This window comes from Meriones unguiculatus, chromosome 9 (assembly GCF_030254825.1).
Source record: "Meriones unguiculatus strain TT.TT164.6M chromosome 9, Bangor_MerUng_6.1, whole genome shotgun sequence".
NCBI classification, from domain to species: domain Eukaryota; kingdom Metazoa; phylum Chordata; class Mammalia; order Rodentia; family Muridae; genus Meriones; species Meriones unguiculatus.
Window position 1 is genome coordinate 38,382,626 of NC_083357.1, and position 21,550 is coordinate 38,404,175.

Consider the following 21,550-nt stretch of genomic DNA (forward strand, 5'->3'; position numbering starts at 1 on the left):
ATCACCACTACTCTCCCCGCTTTTGGATAAAAGGTAGCATACCATATACACTTCTTTCTACTCAGTGCAGCTGTTTTTATTTTTTGCCTTAACAATAGATTGTAGAAGTCACTTCACAGTTGTGAATAAAACACTTATTTATACAAGGTCAGTAGCAGTCCAATGCTTTGCAGTACTGTAAGCTTTTCCATTAACCCTCTATTAAGGAACCTGTTCTGCTATTACAAATCGTGCATACCCCTGCAAAATTTTCACCATCTCTTTGGGGTATCATACAAAGCAGGGCGACTGGATCAAAGAATGTGCAAGCCTATGTAATCCTCCCAAATAAGGTGCTCTTTATTTCTGCAGTACAGAGGAGGGGAAAAAATAGAGGTAGCCGCTTAAGGTCATTTGACTGGTTATTAAATGGCTGGGAGCTGAACTTGGATGCAACTGTCTCTGGGTCAACAGGGAGGAACTCAAGGGGGCGGGGCAGAGGCTCACTAAACTGAAGTTCTTGTCCTTCCGGGTCCCTCCCGTACAAGCCCTTTTTTGAACTCCATCCCCTGGACTTAATCACACTTTCTGTCGTCCTCTGCCTTTGTTCGTAAACCAAGACACCTTTGGAAACCGCACTTAATACGGCTCTTAAAGCCCAAGGGCAAAAAGAGGGTTTTGCGCATGCGCAGATCTCGCTTTCCATGACGCCCTCCCGAGTCTGGGTTCTGTGATGTCATCATACAGCGCCGTCCCCTGGCGCCTCAAGGTCGGTCTGCGGAGCGGGAGCGCGCGTGCGTGACCAGACCCGGATTCGGGCGCGCGTTCTCTGTCTCTAGGGCGAGCTTGCGGGCGAAATGTCGGGGTACACGCCGGATGAGAAGCTGCGGCTGCAGCAGCTGCGGGAGCTGAGGAGGCGATGGCTGAAGGACCAAGAGCTGAGCCCCCGGGAACCCGTGCTGCCCCCGCGCAGGATGTGGCCCCTGGAGCGATTCTGGAATAACTTCTTGCGGGACCGGTCCCCGTGGAAGAACATGGTGAGAGATGAGCCACACAGGTCCGGGTTCCCACGCCGGGTCGCAGCCCGGCCACCCCCACCTGCTTCTCTCCCGGAGGTGAACTTGGGAGAGCCCCAAGTGACAGTCAGTCCAGGGCCTCAGGTTTAGCAGAGTCCTGGGCGGGAATCTGGATTTCAGGAGCGGGTTGGCTTCAGGATGATCCCCTGTGGGTGTCAGGTGTACTGAGAGTTCCGACCTTGGATTTTACAGGATGCCGCACTTGTAGTTCTTTCGACTGTAGATACCTTTCCTCAGGTTAGGCTGGTCAGAATTAACTAGAGTTCACAGGCTGTGATTTTGGCATTTTAGAACTTATGCGATATGTAAGGTTGAGGTGGTAGGGACCGGCTAACGCTGCACTTAACTACCAGAGGGACCAGCTGTTACAGTACAGCCTCGTGGGATCGCAACAGAAGACAGGGTTCTATGTGGTGGGCTTTGTCAGACTAAAGCTCCCTTTCCCTTTCTGCTCATCACTACGTACTTCTAACACGCATTTATTTACATTTAAATTGCATTCCGTGGCTTCATCAGGCTTCATTCAAGGACTGCTTTTTATTTTAAGGATTCTGGATATTTTCGTGGAGTCTGTTATTAAGTCACATCAGTGATGAGTAATGAACACTATGTGGGAATTGCTTTCAGTTACTTACAATAACAATAATAATAACAATAATAATGTAATATTGGGCGCTTGCTTTCTTTAAACTTAGTATTCTGCTAAGGGTCTTGCGTACATAACTTCATTTTTTTTCTTTTTATTCCTAAATGGCAGAAAAAGTTTCCAAGTTTTATTTTAAATGTGAGGCTAGAGAGGCTTATTAAAAAAATGAATGATTTGCTTCTAGTCACATGAAGAAACTCATGTTGAAATCCACAGTACTGTCTTACTGTGCTACAAAGAGTAGTGAAACAGAAATTAATGTAAAATGATATTATATACTTAAGGTGGTAAAATTCAACTCTAACATAAGCTGACTCTCCCTTCTTTTGTTTCTGATATTAACTTGATTTTGGCAGTCACTGGTGGAAACTTGATAACTTAGTGACTTAAAGAAGTAATCATTTGTTGAATTTTGTCTTACCTTGAGTTATATTTTTTCTTTTTTTAATCATCTGCTATAATACACAGATTCTCAGTTCTCTTTCTCCTGAAAGGGTGTTTTAGTCAAATTGTCCCATTTGTAGTGTCTTTTGACTTTCCCTTTTAATAATGTGTCAGAAGAGAGCTCAGTGAATTTAGAACGTCCCCATTTTAGTACAGTGTCTTGTGTGTTTGTTTCGAATGCTACTTATTCTAAGCCTTGTCTATCAATCTTGCAGAAGACTACTTATCCTAAGGCTTGTTTGCTCTGGATGTTGTCAATGGATGTTCTGTAGGAAGTCCAAGAGTTGGATTAGGTCAGGAAATACTTTCCATTTAGAAGTTTGTAAAGTAATTATCACACTATTGCTTTGTTGGTAGTAGGATTTGGGGGCGGGGGTTGTTTTTTGTTTCACGAACAGTGAAAAATAAGATTTTATGCTAGGCAAAGTATGTAGTACATGTTGGTAATCACAGAACTCCAGAGGTTGAGTCAGGAGGATTACTAGAAGTTCAAGGTCAGGCTGGGCTGCATAGTGAGTCAGGTCAGCCTTGGCTAAAGAGTAGGATCCTGTCTCAAAATAAATTAATAAAACGTAAAAATGAGAGGTGAGGTGAGACTGGAGAGACGACTCAGTGCTTAAGACCACTTGGCTCTTTCAGGGGACCCAATTTTGGTTCCCAGCACCCACCCGGTGGCTCAGAACTCTCTGTAACTCTAGTTCGAAGGGATCCAGTGTTGTCTTCTGTCTGACCTCTGAGCTCACCAGGCACATTCCTGGTACACATACATATATGCAGACAAAACACTTAATTCACATAAAAAATAAATCTAAAAAATAAAAAAGGTAAAAAAGAGGCTATTTGTTTATTTTGTGTGTTTGTTTCCCCACAGATCTTTAAGGCGTACCGGTCCAGTCTCTTCACCGTTTCCCATGTACTTATACCTCTTTGGTTTATTCACTATTATGTAAAGTATCATATGGCTGTAAGTATGTTTAAAATGTATGTTTTTCAGAATTTATTTTAATATTATCCAGTAATTTTCTGTGGCTATCCTGTATTCCAGAAATAATATCTTAAGCTGATTTTAAAGTTCTTTGAATTCTTTTGGGTAAAAGGTTTACTCTTATATTTATATACAACTAGTTTATAACTTGAAAGGCATTGCCCAGAAAAGGGGGGGGGGCATTTCCTTGAAGTAGTGTTTAAATGATCAGAATGTCTAAACCTAGAGTCTTGAGCAGGAGGTAGAAAGATGACTTCTAGTGTAGGTCAGTCAGGAATGTGATATCATTCAGAACAGGTTTTGTCATTGTCTCATTTTCCTTTCCTTTGCTTTTTGCTTTTTTATAATTTTTAAAATTTAGAATCTAGAGTGTCCCAAAATAGGAAACTTCTCGTGGAAAGATTGGCATGGGTTGACCAGAGTCACTTGCCATGGTTTAAAGACCAGGGGTAGCACAGTATAGTTGGTACATGCAACTGGACCCTAGGCAGACCCTAGGAGAAGGGCATGATGTAGTACCTGGGATGTCATAGAAGAGGGAATAGTGCTGACTGCCCTGTGTGGATTGTGCAAACTCAGGTAGTGTTAGGAAGCACTCTCTGTCTAGAGAGGGTTGTTGGAGTAGACTGAACATGCCTACTTGGGGAACCTTAGTGGCAGCAACCTGGTATAGAATATTGGAATGTGAGAAGGGGGAGTAAGGACATGAGATGGGGTAAAACATCACAGCCCAGGGGTGAGGAGGTTAAACATTGCAGGTGTGGTGTTGGTGACAAGACATTTGATCAAATAAGTATGCTGATGGAAAGGAGAACACCTTGGAGAATGGAATTGGAACTGGAAGCATTGGTGTGAACTCACAGCTATGACTGTGTATTCATAAACAGATTGAGAAATAGCCATGGATGTGACACAGACATGGCTTGCATGCATGGTCACTAAGTCTGTCCATTAAGAAGGCCTGGGAACAGTACTGTCCCTAAGTTACACTCCAGCAGGCAGCATCTCAGTGTGCTCAGCCATGAGGCAGACTGAAACCATGTGCTGATGATAGACACAGCAAGAAGAAAGCAGCCTCGGCTTTCTGATATTCCTGCCCATCGCAAAAATCTGAATGCAGTCACCAGGAATCATGAAACAAGCCCAACTGGAGAGAATGTTCAGTGGAGCAAGATTATCAGTTTGTTACCTTCAAAAGTATCATGGTCTTGAAGGTGAACTGTTGTTATAAAAGAATGAAAATCTCAACTGTTCTATTTTACCAACTCAGGAGCCAGATGCTGAGGTGAAAACCTGCTATTTCAGAGAGGCAGAGAAAGCACCCAGCTGACCTTCCTTTTAAGCTCAGGTCTAGATAGAAAAAACCCAGAAGGCTCACTAGCTCAGCAGAGAGCCCAGGGGAAAAGGCCAAAGCCAAAAGGAGAGCTAAAGCACCTTCTGCTTCCACACTTAAATACCCCTCAACTCAAAGTCCCTGATACTCTTTAATCCCTATTAGCTAGTTTCTTGCCCTGCCTCTTGACCTAGGGTTAACTATTAAATTCTGGGTATAGCAAGCTCTTTGATTAAAGGTGTGTGCCAGGGCTGGGCTACACATGGTCAGCTGTTTACAATAAACAAAAAGGTTTTGGATTAAAGGTGTGTAATAGGGCTCAACCAAACCAAAGGAACAGGGTTTTACAATTCACAATTTTAGGGTTCACAATGGGATCAAATAACCTGCAACAGTTAACGAATGTCAGAAGGCAGCTTGAAGGACTTGGGTTCTCTACTTCTGCCATGTGGTCTCCAGGGATTGAACTCAGGTTGTTAGGCTTAGCAGCAAGTGTGTGTCCTGTGACCCATCTTCCTGGCCAACAATTTGTTCTTTGAGCAACAAGAACAAACTGTTACTAGTATGTCTTCTTTATTGTTCTAGAAAGAATATATAAAAGTAAATATTTGACATCCAGAATATGTATTGTATTAGAAGATGGATAGCAAAAATCGAGGAAGATTTTGGAGGGAGCAAATAATGCCAATTAGAAGGAAAGACTCTGTCAGTGATGAGCATGGCCATATGTCCCTGACTAAGAAGATGGCTAAAGGGTCTCTCTTGACACAATAAGCTCAGACAAATTTAAGGAAAGTTTTGAAATCTAGGGAGAAAAGGTAAGTTATATGTGTAACAAGCAGTGGGTACCCTTTACTGTGTGTATATTGAGACTGTTTCATACACTGCAAGCAGGTAGCCTTGAACCCTGCATCTTTTTGCTTTCATCCGATTACATCTATGAGCTTCTACACCCACCTGAATTCCCCACTGTTAAATGGGACAAGGCATGAAGATTGTGAGGGAAATATAGAGAAACAGATTGAAGGAAGCAAAGTTCTACAGTAAGCAGATCAGCTGGAGGCTGCTGCAGTTTGGTACACATTAGAAAACAGGAAAAAAGCAAACTGATTGGGAGTTACATTTCCTGGAGGGTTCACATTGCCCTGGCCTGCCTGATGTGTTAGTAAAGTAAGGTTAGTAGGTGCCAGTAGGGATGTGAATGGGGTTATTTCCATTTCAGAAATCAGCAGAAAATCCCTCTGCAATGATAAAATGGACTAACAGTTTATTTGTCTTAAAGGGTCAGCGTTCTTTATATTTTTGTATTGATTAGCTTGAGAACCATGGTCACTTGGAATTACATGGGCCTTTTCATGTCAATGTCCATCTTACCTATTTCATCCCAGCATGTTTTAGCATGCTGATCCCTAGGAAAGAACACTGCCTTCTGTCAGGGAAGGTTTGAAATTTCCAAGAGTGGCTATTGTACAGAACTGGACAGAGTGTTGCCTGGGAATTAAACTGTATTTCCTCTGATAAAACAGGAACAAGTTTATTCTGTCCCTAGTGTCTTTAAACTAATTGAATTTGAACTCTTTAAGACAATTCCACTTACCAGTGTAATCACATTCTTTTAAGAGAGTTTATAAATTTTATTTGTTCAGTCTTAATTTTAGATATTTATATGGCAAATTGGTGCCCCTAAGAAGCAATTTTTTTCAACTTTAAATCAAAAGTGTGTCCGTTATCTAATTTCATTACAATCCTGAGCCTAATCTGTTGGACCTAGAAGTACCCAAATTATTTTATGTATTACAAATACTCTGACAAAAGAATATGAATTGTCTCAAACTTTACTTTTTTAGTTACCTATTTTTTTATTCTTTGAGAGTTTCATACAACTACAATGTGTTTTGTTTATATTCACCCCTCCCCTGACTTTCCAGATCCCACTTCATTTTCCTACTCACTCTTACTTAGATTTTCAAAGATTTATTTTCCATTTTTGTCCATGTATTTCTTTGTGGTATGTACACATGAATGCAGATGGCCCACGGAAGCCAGAGGATTCAGCTCTCCTTAGATCTAGAACTGTAGTCAGCTGTGAGGCACACATTGAGGGTGCTGAGAACTGGCCTCTGGTTCTCTGAAGAGCAGTATGCCCTCTTAAAATGTAAACCATCTCTCCAGTCCTGTCCCAACTTTAAAAGTTGGCATTTATTAAATTATACTGAGTGTAGTTTCCTTTATCATCCCTGTGACCAAGTTGTCTTGGGATTGAAAATACATTTGTCCTCATAAGCTGCAGTATTGAGCTGACAGAAAGAGTCATTAATATGGTTCCTTCTCTGAGAGACTCATGCTTTCTTAGCCACTGGTGGACATAGTTCATCTGTTGTTGTATATAAAAATGGGTTGTTGTACTAAATATTATTTATTGCCCTATAATCATTGTGGTATTATCTAACCCGCTTTCATAATTAATAAGACACAGACACCAGTTAGATTTTATAATTGCTTATTTACTTTGGGCCACTGTCTCAAAAACCTCACCATCCACCTCCCAGCTCCCATCCAATGCTATTCTCCTTAACCATCCTCATCTGGGCTATCTTCCATCCCTGATCTTATAAATATTTGCTTTTATTCTTCATCTGGGCCTTTTTAGGCCATTATTGGAGTCCTTCCTCCAGGCTCACGTGACTTCTCCACGCTAACCTATTGTGGTGTCCTCCTTCCTCCTCTCTTTCTGTCTGTTTCCTGTGATTCTCTGGAACTCAAAGCCTAGGAACCTTAGCCATGCCTACCCCATTCTTCCTGCCTAGTATAGGCCATTTAATCCACCAGTCAGGTGTAATGCCTTAGGCAGGTGTACACAACAAGGATCCAGGCAGTAATCAGATCTTGAGGGCCAATAACTAGCATCCATATACAAGTATCAGACCAACTCCCAACATTCAACATTTCATATTCGGTGGGGTCTGGGCCATTTGTCCTTTCTTCTTTCTCTTCGTTTGTATAGGTGAGTGCATGTTTGTTGCAATAACATTTGCAACTGAATTCTATATCTCTTGGGAGACATTTTAGTATCTTGACTTTGCCATAGTTATTTTTAGAATAAAATTAAATATATGTATTATTATTATTATTATTATTATTATTATTATTATTATTATGCTTGTGGGAGGTCAAAGGACAATTTTGTGGAGTTTTCTCCTTTTATCTTCATGTAGGTTCTGGAGATGGAACTCAGGTTGCCAGGCATGTGTAGCTTTATCCAGAGTCACCTCGCTGGCCCTGGTCACAGTTCATATAATAAAGATATTTTGTTTTCCTTGTATTATAGTCTTAAGTTTCTCTTCTAATCTTGGTCCCCTTGCCTTATATGATTTATGTCTTACATCATGCCAAAAATCTTTTAAGTATTTTGGTGTGGTATCTTGTGTAGACATATATGCTTTATTCTACATTTATATATTAAGCACCTCCTATATGCAAAGCACTGTAAACAGGGGTACTGCAGTATACACAGCAGATTGTGTCCCTGCGACATAAAAGCTGATTCTAGTCTTGCAGACGAGCAATAACACAGGAATAAGAGGCATCTGTGGTCATAGGATGTGATCAGTTTTTTAAAAGAGAAAGTGAGCAGGGTAAAGGAATAGAGAATGACAGGGTAACTCCTGTTTTAATTGACCTGTTCTGCAGAAGGTGATACTAAAAGGTACCTAACTGGAATAAGGCAAAGGAACAAGCAGGCATCCAGGAGTGCATTTCAGGAAGAGAAATCAATAGGCACAAAAGCCCAAGGAAATAGCAGCTTTATTGATTGGACTAATAGCTAGGGAGCCATTGTGACTTTAGTATAGTGAGGGAGAGAATGGTAGAAAGTCCGATAGTTAGCTAGGGGTGAGATCATGGAGGGTTTTAGAGATCAGAGCAAGGACTCCCATCTTTTTCTGTAAGGATTATGAAACTGAGCAGAAATGTGCTCCATGTTGGAAGGATCATGCTGCTTGTGTTGTTGGGGTATGTGCAGAGGCTTATTGAAAACAGAATAGACATGGTTAATTTATATGGCCCAGTGTTCTGGGGAAACTGGGGGCTTAAGTATAAACTTGGGATAAGATCTACCGTATTTTAGAAGAAAGTCCAACACTGTAACTTACACTGAGTTATTTTTATTGCAGACAAAACCATATGCCATTGTTGAAACGAAGCCCAGAATATTCCCAGTAAGTCTCAAAACTCCAGTTTTTCCCTTGTATGGTAACCCTGCCTCTATTCTACAAGTGATTGCCAAACTCATTAGAATAAAATGATCCTTTCTTACTGTCAGCTTTCGTGCGCTTGTGTAGTATTCTATGGGGAAAAAGGAGAGGTAGCATGAAGTAGCAACTGAAATTGAAAATGAGGAGTGGGCACTGTTTCCCAACCTTCTTTTATGACCTTGACTGCCCTAGAGTTGAAAGCTCCACCAGTGTTTCAGGGGTAAAGGACTACAACATGAGCCTGAAGAGATATCTGTACAGGCAGCTAACAACTGAATTTCTACTCTTTCCAGATTCTAACTTCTTTGGCTTTGTCTCTATAGTTTTCAGTCTGAAGTTAAGATACATTAGTGTGAATTTATGTTACAAAGATGTGAGCTCTAAAAGTAATTACTTTAATCTCAGCATTCAGGATGTTCAACACAGTAAATGACTGCTAGCATATTTTTACCTTTTGTTAATTCAAATTTAACTTAAGCTGGGCGTGTTGGCATACCCAGGACTCTTTTGCTGAAGCAGGAGGATCTCTGAGCTGGGAGACCAGCTTGGTCTATATAGTGAATGTCCTGACACTCAGAGATATAGAGTGAGTCCCTGTCTCAAAAACAATAACATATATTATATTGGTTTTAACAACCAATAAAAATACCTATTTGTATCATATATGATAAATTATATAATATATAGATGTTTAAACATTTATATTTACATATATCAATATGTTAAAATGCAATGTATAAATATATGACATCAAAAATAAAGTATGATATAAATTGGTATTTTTATTGGTTGTGAGATTTGTTTAGTATACTAAAACATGTCTCTGCTTACAATTAATGTATGAACCACTGTAACTATAAATTCAGACTTCAATTAAGTAGCATACGTTACAGTAATCTGTTACCAGCTGCAACAAGGGATTTTTAGGGAGAACCATCAAAATTGGAACTATGCTTTAGGAAATAGCAGGAAACTTCTGTTATTTACTTACATGTAATTGATGTGTATAGTCTCAAAGTGGGACATTCACTTCCTGGTTTTGTTAGTTGGCTAATTAATATTTATTTATTCTTTGCCTGTCTGGTTAGTTATCTAATTTTGTGTTTATTTTATCATTCATGTTCAGAGAACAAGACAGTCTCTTCAGAAGACCATGTCAGTGGTTTTGTAACATTCTTTATTTTCCTATTGGTCCTTTCCTGTTTCTCTGGTTTTGACCACTTCCAGAATCTCTCTTTTGAGAATCTGCGGAATGGCCAAGTGTTTTAGAATAGAACGGGCCGAGTCTCTGGCTTAAAAGAGCAACTTTCCTTCTTCTAGTGTGATAGACCAGTATGAGTCAGGCTGTCCTCTCCAGTCCAATTTCTCAGTCCATAATAAAATGAACACCAATCTCTGAACATGCACTAGCTTACAGTGACCATCTATGCAGACTTCATATTTTTCTGAGGTTGAAAGACTAAGATGGAATGAGTAAAATACTAAATCTTGCAATGGTAAGTACGTTATTATCTTGCTTGTGGCAATAGTCTCACAGGTGTATCCATAAAGTTTATATATGCACTTTATTATGTTTATACCTCTTTCATTTTTAAGTCCTCATGAATATTTGGATTAATCTACTTTTTCCTAGGGCGATACAATTCTGGAGACTGGAGAAGTAATTCCACCAATGAGAGATTTTCCTGATCAACATCATTGAAGAGCACTTAAAAACTTAAAAGACTTGTGTAACAGCACAGGTGTGTTCCTAAAGTGCTATGCTTACTGATCTATGTCCTGCAAAAGTAACTAATAAAGCTTATTACTTTCCAAAGGTTGTCCGATTTGAGACTTAACAGTAAAAAGACAAATACTAAACAAAGCTATTAGCTACTTTTATCCATTTTGATAAACAGGATGCAAAACATGATTTAGTCACATGCTATATTTATTTACACACTGATTTGACAGGAGAATATGAAGTCTGTGGAGTACTACGATGATACAAAAAAGGCTGTCCCATCTATTTGAAAAATTAGCATGTTAACAAGTATCACAAAAGACCATGCGCAATTTTGTATTGTGGTTTTTGTTTTTGTTTTACTTTTAAGTCTATATAAGTTCATTCATTCCTAAAAATTTGTCTGGAAACTCCTTCTGCAGCTGTTCTCGTGCAGCTACAGTTGATGCGTAGATGATGAATCCCCAGGAAAGCAGGACGATTGCCAGTAACAGCTAAAAGAGGGACGAAAGGCAAAAAGGATAATCAGTGCTGAGTACTCTCCCTGCTCAGGCAGGTTACCAGCTACAGGTGGAAGCTGAGTAGCTCAAGACACTCAAAGGTAACTCAGAGGCAAGCAGGCCCTGCAACCCCTGACGTCAGAGGCGGAAGAGCGTGTCCTCCAGGAAGGGGCGGAGCTGAGGGCAGGGCGTGAACGCTCAATTTAGAAATGGGTTTTGGAGTTCCGAGTGGCGAGAGGACAGTCTGCCTTCGGCTTACGGACCCTGCGATGGCGAACTCTGGAGCCCTACTGCCCCTGGTACCTACCAAGTTGTAGATCCAGTCCAGGGCTCGTCGACTCACTGGCCTCATGGTAAGGGGGCAGCGGGGACGGGGGGGCGCGGGCCTTATAGCCCGCTCCCGGTCGCCGTCCACCCCGCTGCAGCAGCCATTTTTCCGCGGACTCCTGCGGGCTTCCGCTTGGAGTTAGCGCGCGTCACGTGACCTGGGCCTAGCCCGCCTTTCAGGCAACGGAGAAAATAAAATACTAAGATCGCGCCTTTTTTTTTTTTTTTTTTCTTTCTTTCTTTTTGAGCTTAAATAGACATTCTACAACTGCCTTTTCCCCTTCTGGTCCAGATGTAGTGCGGTTTTAATGCAAACTAGTGTGCCGTCGTGTGCTTGTAAAAGTTAAATTGAAAATAGCCCACGCTGGAAGAATTAAAGTTGCCGCCCCACACCCACGTTCCCACAAAATGCGGGTAGGCGTTCATGTCTTTATGTTTGGCATTAAAACAATATCACCCACTCCTTTACGGAACTGAAGAATCCTTGGAAACTGCTGAGCTATTACCGAAAAGAAAGATTAATGCTTCTTGCTGGGTATAATTTCAGATACGTGCCACACGGAATACGCATGGTGGATATGCCAGTCAACAAGTGTTGACGACACGTTTATCGAGTGCTTAGGACCGCAACGAGTGTAGAACAACCAAGTCTCAAGAGGGGCAGTTTGGCAGGCCAGCCAGCAGTTGATCCTGGTGCTCACAGGGGAGGCCTGGCTGACACAGGCTGGCGTCAAGCGTTAGTGTCAGTTTGCAGGAGTGGAAGGGGGGAATGGAGCAGGGCGAACACCGTAGCTGGGGAAGACTTCGCCTGGTGTCCATCCTAGGCACGGAGTACACCGGGAGCTCGCTCCAATTCTTGTGATACTAGACAGAATTCTAGCAGCTTGTCGAAGGCTTCTAGGTTCCCGCAATGCCGAGACGTTTTTCTGCCTATCGGGCTGCGGGTTATTGAGTTTGCCCTCCGCCTTCCAAACGTGCGCTACCCTCGCGGTGGGGGCAGGGCAGGGTCGGCCTCCTGCGCGCCAGGCCCCGCCCCCAGCGACGGGCTGCCGTCTGCGCATGCGGCGGGTCGGGAGGGGTCGGGTCTCTGCTTCTCCCCGCCCCCAAACTGCCTTCCGTGATGAGCGTTGTACGTCACAGGGGTCGCAGCCGCAGCCGCCCGGGTCTCCGCTTTCTCGCGAGGAGGTTGAAGCGCCCCCTCTGGCGCCTGCGGAGGAGGGAAGGCGCAGGAGCCGCCGCGTCCGCCTCCGCGGATCCTGCCGCCACCGGCCGAGCTTCCCGGGCCGGCGGGAGCTGGCCTCCAGCGGCCCCGCCGGGCCTGCGACCGCGTCCTCCGAGGTGAGTCGGGCGGGAACAATGGGCGAGGGGTCGGCGGGCCCGGGGACCGCGCTGTGGCCTGGGCCTCTCGGCGTTCGCGGGCAGGGTTCGCGAAGCCGCCGGGACACCTGTGGATCGGTGCCGGTGGGCGAGCGAGGGGGGTGTCTCCCAGCGCCACCCGAGGGGCGCGAGCCGGGCCGAGTACTGGAAAGAGCTGTGTGCCCCCGCAAAACAGCTGCCACAGATGGGAAGTGTGACCTTGGCAGGTCCCCAGCAACCCCCGGACCCTGCCTGTGAAATGGGAGTTGCTTTTCAGTTGGTCGTAGTTATGTAACGGACATAGTGTGAGTGGGGCGGGGGGGGGGCTGTCTTTCCATCTGAGGCACGGAGGAAGCCGCTGAGACTGGTGGAGTTGTGTGTTATCACACATTGCGGGCAGGACTTCTATGCCTTGTGACTTCCTTGCACACCTAGTTCAGCTTTTCTTCATGGCCTTGCTGATTCCGATCCGTAGACTGGAGAGGGACAGTGCAGAGGTGAGGCAGAGATGTAAGGAGGAAACTAGGAAGCGTTCTTTGTGCGTAAGTTTCTACATTAAGAGAAAAACCAAAAAATAAGTGCCTAAGACTTAAGCTAATAATAGGTAGAGGTTTTTGCTTGGGGGGACATGAGGGTTTTAGAGTTTTAATGCAAAATTGCACTCAGCCTTACTCAGTCATTCTTATCTGGAATGAATGGCTTTCCCAAGCAACCTCTACAACCCAACCCCTCTATTTTTGGGCAGCGACTCTTGTAGCCAAGACTGGTCTTGAGTTCCCTATGTAGCAAAGAATGACCTTGTTTTCCTACCACCTTGTCTTGCTTCATCCAGTGTGCTGAGATTGCAGGGTGCCTGGTTCTGATAAAATCTTTTTTTTTTTTTTTTTACTGGGATTGAAATTAAAGTGGTGGTACAGGTCTTTAATCCCAGCACTCGGGAGGCAGTGGTAGGCCGATCGCTGAGTTCAAGGCCAGCCTGGTCTACAGGAGAGCCAGTGGTACACAGAGAAACCCTGCTGGGAAAACCAAAGGGGGGAAAAATTTAAATTTGTTCATTTAGATTGATTAAACTACTCAGATTTACAAGTAGAACCCAGATTGCCTTTAACAGTCAGTCATTGTTCTACATTATTGCAATTTATGTATTTGTGAATGTTGCTAACCACTGTGCTTAGATACATTAATTGTAGTTGTTATTTAATTACTGTGGAATTTTTTTTTTTGAAACCTGTCAGAGTTAATGGGTGATGATCATTAAACTAAAATCAAACTTTTCTATAACTTGGCCAGCTATGTTGAATTCTTATCAGTACTAAGTGTTTATTGGATTATATCCCTTCACACAGCATTCTTTTTCCTCTTTAAATGGCTACTGGTGTTCCATTTTAGAATTGATAATATTTGAGAAATAACTTTCATCTCTGTCCCAGATTGATCTTTAGGGAAATCATACAAAGAGGTGTTGATTCTGGCTGGATGTGGTGTCTATAATCCTAGCACTCAGGAGGCAGAGGCAGACAGATCTCTGAGTTGCAGGCCAGCCATGGCCACAGAGTAAGACCTTGTTCTTTCCCCCACCCTCCCAAAAGTGACAGTTCTCAGTATTGCCTGGTGCTGCATTAGTTGCCATCACTATGATGACTGAATTCTTTGTCCAGTGATAATTTAAGGAATACCGTAGAAGGTGACTTTTCTAGAAAGTCTTGACTTTGAAGAAGAAAAAAAGAAAATCCGGAATTTCATGGAATTTCCCAGACAGTCTAGCTTCATTTGATTTCACTTTGATTCTTTATCTCCACCTATTTTCCCTGGAAATGTTTGACCCTATTTTCTGAAATATCCCCAAAATTTTGGTATAAAGGTTTTTTTTTTTTTATCTTTGTTAGAATCTGTAGGTTTGAAAATTTGAGAACAGAAAAATTCAGTGCATCAGTAATAAACTTTATTTTGGATTTGGCTGTTTATGAAGCATTGGTTAATCTGCTTTGGAGGAATTAATTTGTAGTTGTATCTCTAGGATGCCAGGGTGGAAGAACATTTACAAGACTTCTTCTAGAACAGGAAATACAAAATATAAATGGCTCTTTCCTGCCCAAATTGGGAACTTTTGTGCAAATCTCCCAGTCTCAGTCTGCTTTCTAGCTTTCCCAGTATTGTTGTTGGTGTAATTACCAAGGTATCTAGTCATCACCCAGATATAATTATGGAACATTTTCGTCTTCTCAGAAATCTCATTACCAGCTCAAGTTCAAGTTTTTAGTCATTACATGAATGGTACCATACAGTATGTGGTCGTGTATGTGTGTGTGTTGCACTTACAAGAATGTTATGTTGTCACACTACTTTATTGATGAGTAATTTTGTGTGTAATCTTTTTTATGTAATCCGCTGGGTCTTGTTAGTGCTGCCTATATCCAAATGGCTGTAGGGTCATCCAGAGGAGCATGAGTGGCCACCTCTCAGAAGTCACTCTCCCTCCCCACAGTAGCTGTCACCTACCTATAGATCTCAGTTAAGGATGGGGCTTTGGGAGTTTTTCAGTCATTATTGTACTACACCAGGGTGTTTGATTCTTTGGATCTGGAGTTACAGATGATTGTGAGTCCTTGCCATGGTGGTGCTGATGTAGGTCCTTTGTAAGACATCTCTCCAGCTCCATGCTCTAATTTTTAAATGGCTTGAACTTGTGCAGGTGACCAGAGCTCCTATGAGTTGACTGTGTGCAACAGCCATGGTGTATCTAAGAATTTTGAAGTGCTCCTCCCATCTTCTGGCTTTTCCATTGTTTCTGCCCCTTCTTGCATAATTTTCTCTAATCATTGTAGGAAGAGCTTTGATAGAGATGTTCCATCTCTGGCTGAGCACTCATAGTTGCTTTATTCTCAGCTATTTGGTGGCCAGTAATAAGTCCGCATCATAAAAACTTCTCTTAACCAAGGTTGAAAGAAAGAAGCATTAGCAAAAGCCATCTAGGTTCTCCCCTTGAGCCAGTAACTTCCCATGCTAGGTTTTGACCTTGTTGACAGTACCAAGATGCTTGATACTACATTTGAGAAGTCGTGACTTGAGGTGTTGTTTGGATGTATTTTGCAGTTTTGTGTGAATAAGTACCAGAAAATGAAATTACTAGGTCACATTCTACTTCACTTGTAGTTTAAAAGACAATTTTAGTATTAGTGCTGATATTTTTGAACATTCTAACTAGAACTGTACTAGGTAGCTAAATATATTGTATGGAAATAAACTAATTTTGTGTTAGTTGTTGTTTTCCTTTTAAGTTTTGGGAATAGAAACCAGGGCTGCTCTTTGTATACCAGGCAGGCCTACCTGAACTACAATCATTCCCAGGCCCAAGTTGTAAATTTCCTGTGAAATAGAAATGTTCAGTAAACACTAAAATTCTACCGTCCAAAGAAACAAATTAAGAATGTGTTCTGTCTTGAAACTAAACTCTAATCCATTGTGTTGGTTTTAGTTGAAGCTGGTTATCAGTCCATTTTGTCTCATATCTGTTATAGCTCCTTCCCTCTTTGCTTTTTGTTTGCTATGAGCACATGATATCTTTGATCCTATACTTTTTTTTCTTTTTTTATGACCTAACTTTTGTTTTCCTGGATGGGTGATTATAAACAGAAGGAAATGCTAAGAAATGTTGAAAAGGGCTGGAGATATGTAGCTTATGTATGCCTGGCATATTTTGAGACCCTGGGTTCTATTCCCCAGAACCACATAAATAAATAAGAAGTAAATTGGCCAACAACCATTAGTATTTATTTGTAATTCCACTTTCCAAGACTAGTGAAGAGTTCTGAAAAGACTGGAAATACCTGGACCATTAAAGAAATATTTGTTTGGCTTAGTTGACTTTTTCTTAAGGTGTGTGATTCATCAATAGTTTTTTATTGAAGTATTTCTGTTTCTTCTTCTTTGACCAATGAGTTTATTATTTAGGAAGTTACAGTTCTGTTATTCAACCAACCTAGCATTTGAGTGGTGATGGAGTTTCCTAAGAAGAGAGCAGAAGATGAAATTTAAAGAAAGGAACTTTTATTATATATAAGATGGTTAGTATAGAATTTAGCATAAGAAAGGATTTTTAGATGAGAAGACTGAAATATAATGCAGATTTGATTTCAGCTGCAGCAAACTCATTATCTAACACCCTGTGGTTTCACTTTTAGATTCAGCAAAAAAGGATGGTTAGGTCTGGTGGCCTGTACTTATAAAGTCACAGCGCTCAGGAAGCAGAGGTAGGAGCATTGCCTAAGTTTTGGAGGCCAGTCTTGGCTACACAATAAGATCTAGCCTTACCCAAACCAGGACAACAAAAGAAGCAATGAAAGCTTCTTTAAAATACTTCTAAATGATCAGTGATTGAACATAATAGCATGGTAGTTTCGGTAAAGTACAGTTACTAGCTGCCCTTGTGGTAGTCACCACGGCTGATCTTTATTCAGCTGTTGGAGCCAGGTGCTACTTTCCAGGGCTTCTGTTTTGAAAGATCATTTTTAGTGAAGCTTTCACCAAAAACTAAAGAATTAAACAGTTGAACTTTCCCATATATAAAGTATTTTACAAAAGCTGATTCAGAAGAATTAATGTACTATATCGTGTATACATTGAGTGTGCATAAATTGTTTCATGCGCTATTTTAGAAGCGTAAGTATATAGTATGTCGTGTATAGAATAAATCATTAGACCATAGTGTTAGAGGCATATGTGTATGACAAATATAAAACCATACATGAAAACAACATTTGAGAACAAAGGATTTTCTTTTTTTCTTTTTCTTCTTATAATCAAGTCTAAGAAAGGAACATAATGGTCATAGCATCTGAAATAATAGACTTACTGAAAATATTACTAAGTCTGAGTGGGGAACACAGGTACTTGTTTGCTTTTGTCCTTCTGTGTTTGTATGAAATACTTCTTAAAATGCTTAAAGAATATGTAGGCTATATGTGATAGCTAAGTACTTACTGTGTACTGCTATTATTCCTAATGACTGACCTACAGATAAAATTAAAGTACAGATAGTAACACTTGAGTATAGAAGAGGATTTTATCCTATGAAACTGATCTTGGAGCTTGTGTTTTAATTGCTATGTTGTTATGCTTTTATTATGTACTGAAGTATAAACAAAGTTTTTATGAAGCATTTTTGTTCAGTTATCCTATTATTGGGTTTCTGATACATTTCTTTCCCTTTTACAGATAATGGCTTCAGCCGCTAAGGAATTCAAAATGGACAACTTTTCACCTAAAGCTGGCACTAGCAAATTGCAACAGACAGTACCAGCTGATGCATCTCCTGATTCTAAGTGTCCTATATGCTTGGATAGATTTGATAATGTGTCTTACTTAGATCGCTGTCTACATAAGTTCTGTTTTCGCTGTGTGCAAGAGTGGTCAAAAAACAAAGCTGAATGTCCACTATGTAAACAGCCATTTGATTCCATTTTCCATTCTGTGAGGGCTGAAGATGACTTCAAGGAATATGTCCTAAGGCCTTCATATAATGGTTCTTTTACTGCACCTGAGGTTCGAAGATTTCGCTACCGGACAACTATGACACGGGAACGAGAGCGGGAACGGGAACGGGAACGGGAACGGAGTGCTCTTTACTCACCTAGTAGCACAGTACATAGAAGAACTACTACCCCACCAGACAGCGGAGTACTGTTTGAAGGGTTAGGCATTTCTGGAAGATCTAGAGATGGTTACATTCCTCAGTTTGTGAGACAAATGGCATTAGGGGCACCAACTGTTGCAGTTGATAGATCTTTGCGGAAAATCCAAGAACAAGATATTATTAATTTTAGACGAACTCTTTATCGTGCTGGTGTTCGAGTTAGAAGTATTGAAGATGGTGGCCAATACAGGGATATTTCAGCTGAGTTCTTCCGTAGAAATCCAGCTTGCCTTCACAGATTAGTTCCTTGGTTAAAACGTGAACTTACAGTTCTTTTTGGAACCCATGGATCATTAGTCAATATTGTCCAGCACATCATTATGAGTAATGTTACTCGCTATGATTTGGAGAGTCAGGCATTTGTGTCTGACTTAAGACCATTTTTGCTTAATCGAACTGAGCACTTTATACATGAATTTATCAGTTTTGCACGATCGCCTTTCAATATGGCAGCTTTTGACCAGCATGCTAATTATGATTGCCCTCCTTCATCTGAAGAAGGCAGCCATTCTGACTCTTCAGTCATAACAATATCACCAGATGAGGCTGAAACTCAAGAGCTAGATATGAATGTATCCACTGTTAGGCAGGCTCCATGGGATGATGAAACTCCTGGACCATCGTACTCAAGTTCAGAGCAAGTGCATGTTGGCATGTCTTCCCTTTTAAATTCCTCGGACAGTTCAGATGAAGACGTTGTCTCTGGAGGAGCTACATCTCAGATACAGGGAATCCAGACAAGTGATGACCTACACAATGACAGTGATTCATCATCAGATAACTGTGTCATCGTTGGGTTTGTTAAACCACTAGCTGAAAGGACCCCAGAACTTGTTGAACTGTCTTCTGATTCTGAGGAGTTGGGCTCTCGTGAGAAAGTGGAAACTGTGAAGACACAAGAACAAGAGCAGTCTTACAGTTCAGGTGATAGTGATGCTAGTCGATGTTCATCTCCACATTCTGTCCTTGGAAAGGACAAGCAAATGAGTAAAAGCCATTGTGAGTCTGATACAAGAATAAAATCAAAGAGAGAAGAGAACCGGTCTGCATCGCCGTCAGCTCGCAGGGACAGCTCATCTACAAGAGGAGACAGAGTATGTTCCCCATATAATCATCGACACAGGAAGCGGGGAAGATCAAGAAGTTCAGATTCACGTTCCCAGAGTAGAAGTGCACATGATCCGAGGAACCATAGGAAGCATGGAAAGAAAAGAGTGAAGAATAGACGATCCAGAAGTAGGGAAAGTAGCAGCAGACCTAGAGCAAGGAAAGACAAAAAGAGATCAAGAACTAGAGATAGCAGCTGGTCAAGAAGAAGCCAGACACTTTCTCTAAGTAGCGGAAGCACCAGTAGGTCAAGGTCTCATAGCAGTGATCATGGCAAAAGAAGATCACGAAGCAGAAATCGAGATCGCTACTATTTAAGGAATAATTATGGAAGCAAATACAAGTGGGAATATACTTACTATAGCAGAAACAAGGACAGGGATGGCTATGAGTCGTCATACAGGAGGAGGACTCTCTCAAGAGCTCACTATTCTAGACAGTCTTCAAGTCCAGAATTCAGAACTCAGTCTTTTTCTGAAAGGACAAATGCTAGGAAGAAGAGTCACAGTGAAAGGAAGTACTACTACTATGAAAGGCACCGATCAAGAAGCATGTCTAGTAACAGGTCACGGACTACACCAGCTGCACCTGACCGTGTGAGAAATGAAAAACCTGGAGGGAAACGGAAGTACAAGACCCGGCATTTAGAAGGGGCTAATGAAGCAGCTCAACCATCTCGTGAGTTTGCTTCAAAAGTGAAGGACAGTCATTTCCAAAAATCATCAAAATTGGTTGAAAATTATAAAAATGAGAGTGACAGTTTTTCAGATAGATCATCAGACAGAGAGACAAAACACAAGAAGAGGAAAAGGAGGACACGGAGCCTAAGTGTAGAGATAGTTTATGAAGGAAAAGCTACTGACACAACTAAACACCATAAAAAGAAAAAGAAGAAACATAAGAAGAAGCATAAGAAACACCATGGAGATAATACTTCACATTCCCCAGTTGTTATAACCATCGACAGTGACAGTGACAAGGATTCTGATGTAAAGCCAGGTGTGGAGTGCAGAGATAGCAGCCTTCCTCAGCCTGTGCACAGTGAAGTTTTGGCTCCTTCCTTGGCGGCATTTGAAACTAAAGACGTTGTCACGATAGAAGATGAGCTTGCTGTCCTGGACAGCACTGTTACTATACTTCCTGATGACTCAAGTACCAGCCATACTGTGGGTAACAGTGTACCACTGGCAGACTCAGCTGAACAGACTCTTGATGTACGAGAAGAAAGCATCTTTGCCTCTGATTTGGAGAGCCAGTCCAGTAATGTGTCTATACGGACTGAGCCATCAAGACCATTGCCATCTCCGCGGACCTCATTATTGTCAGTGTCTCTTAGTAGAGACTGTGATATGTCTTAAAACTGCCAAAGCATCTCATTGATAATTCAGAGGCTTTAGGAAAAAGAGGTGAAACGTCATCTGGATGACTTTTGCTGGAAAAACTTTGCCTCTTAAAATATTTGTGTGCGTGTGTGTGAATTTGTAAAATTTATTATTTGTTAAAAAAAGTTATGTATGTCCCATACCCAGATATATGCACTTTTAAGTGAAAAAAATGTTGCTAGCAGTTTATTTAAAACTTGGGAACCTTTTTAAATGAAAATAAAAAAATTTAGAAGTTACTTCATAAAGCCATATGGTATTGACATATTTTTATGCTAGTATTTTTGAAAATTTTTTTTGAGAATTATTCTGGAAATGTGTTACAAGCTGGGATGCTTTTGGACTGTTATTTTTCATAAAAGATTTGTATGATCCAAAACCATTTCTTAGTCATTTTAATCACAGGTTATCTTGACTTCTGACAAAGGCAAAGTTTAGTGGTTTCTTTATATACTTGTTTATCTGGACTGACACTAAAATGTGTATTCAACAAAAGACAATAAAATAGTACACTCTAAAAGAATTCAGACATTTTCCTGTAACACTGCTTTCTTTAAAGAAAAAAAAAAAGTTTTGCTGGGCTGGAGAGATGGCTCAGGTTAAGAGCACTGGCTGCTCTTCCAAAGGCCCTGATTTCAATTCCCAGCAACCACATGGTGGGTCACAACCATCTGTGGTGACATCTGGTGCCCTCTTTTTGGTGTACAGACATACAGACAGAAAACTGTATACACTGATTTACATACC

The 21,550-nt window shown here is 41.3% G+C and overlaps 3 protein-coding genes across 4 annotated transcripts; 2 read left to right on the forward strand and 1 right to left on the reverse strand.

Annotated features, from left to right (window-relative positions):
- Positions 1 to 713: 713 nt before the first annotated feature.
- Positions 714 to 10,532, forward strand: Ndufb6 (NADH:ubiquinone oxidoreductase subunit B6). The gene is made up of 4 exons (XM_021658174.2): positions 714 to 1,016; positions 3,017 to 3,109; positions 8,636 to 8,680; positions 10,350 to 10,532. Exons 1-4 carry the CDS (start codon positions 837 to 839, stop codon positions 10,416 to 10,418), a joined length of 387 nt encoding a protein of 128 aa, XP_021513849.1. The 5' UTR covers positions 714 to 836; the 3' UTR covers positions 10,419 to 10,532.
- A 96-nt stretch (positions 10,533 to 10,628) lies between these two features.
- On the reverse strand, positions 10,629 to 11,405 carry Smim27 (small integral membrane protein 27). The gene is made up of 2 exons (XM_060391044.1): positions 11,247 to 11,405; positions 10,629 to 10,933 (listed from the first exon to the last, which is right to left on the reverse strand). The coding sequence occupies exons 1-2, from the start codon at positions 11,289 to 11,291 to the stop codon at positions 10,811 to 10,813; spliced, it is 168 nt and encodes a 55-aa protein (XP_060247027.1). The 5' UTR covers positions 11,292 to 11,405; the 3' UTR covers positions 10,629 to 10,810.
- On the forward strand, positions 11,153 to 21,326 carry Topors (TOP1 binding arginine/serine rich protein, E3 ubiquitin ligase). Of its 2 annotated transcripts, none has more exons than XM_021658178.2 (3): positions 11,153 to 11,292; positions 12,407 to 12,604; positions 17,837 to 21,326. In XM_021658178.2, the coding sequence occupies exons 1-3, from the start codon at positions 11,290 to 11,292 to the stop codon at positions 20,777 to 20,779; spliced, it is 3,144 nt and encodes a 1,047-aa protein (XP_021513853.1). In that variant the 5' UTR covers positions 11,153 to 11,289; the 3' UTR covers positions 20,780 to 21,326. The 2 variants fall into 2 exon arrangements, with proteins under 2 accessions (XP_021513853.1, XP_060247023.1); XM_060391040.1 differs by lacking the exon at positions 11,153 to 11,292 and adding an exon at positions 16,804 to 16,872 and having other exon boundaries at positions 12,500 to 12,604.
- Positions 21,327 to 21,550: the final 224 nt, after the last annotated feature.

What these genes read in the sequence shown, in the direction of transcription:
- Smim27 (XM_060391044.1), bottom strand. Translation starts at nt 11,291, where the DNA reads ATGAGGCCAGTGAGTCGACGAGCCCTGGACTGGATCTACAACTTG. An exon ending in TGGACTGGATCTACAACTTG is followed by an intron (nt 10,934 to 11,246) that starts GTAGGTACCAGG and finishes TCCCTCTTTTAG; the next exon opens with CTGTTACTGGCAATCGTCCT.
- Topors (XM_021658178.2), top strand. An exon ending in CTGCGACCGCGTCCTCCGAG is followed by an intron (nt 12,605 to 17,836) that starts GTGAGTCGGGCG and finishes TCCCTTTTACAG; the next exon opens with ATAATGGCTTCAGCCGCTAA.
- Ndufb6 (XM_021658174.2), top strand. Translation starts at nt 837, where the DNA reads ATGTCGGGGTACACGCCGGATGAGAAGCTGCGGCTGCAGCAGCTGCGG. An exon ending in GGTCCCCGTGGAAGAACATG is followed by an intron (nt 1,017 to 3,016) that starts GTGAGAGATGAG and finishes GTTTCCCCACAG; the next exon opens with ATCTTTAAGGCGTACCGGTC. An exon ending in CGAAGCCCAGAATATTCCCA is followed by an intron (nt 8,681 to 10,349) that starts GTAAGTCTCAAA and finishes ACTTTTTCCTAG; the next exon opens with GGCGATACAATTCTGGAGAC.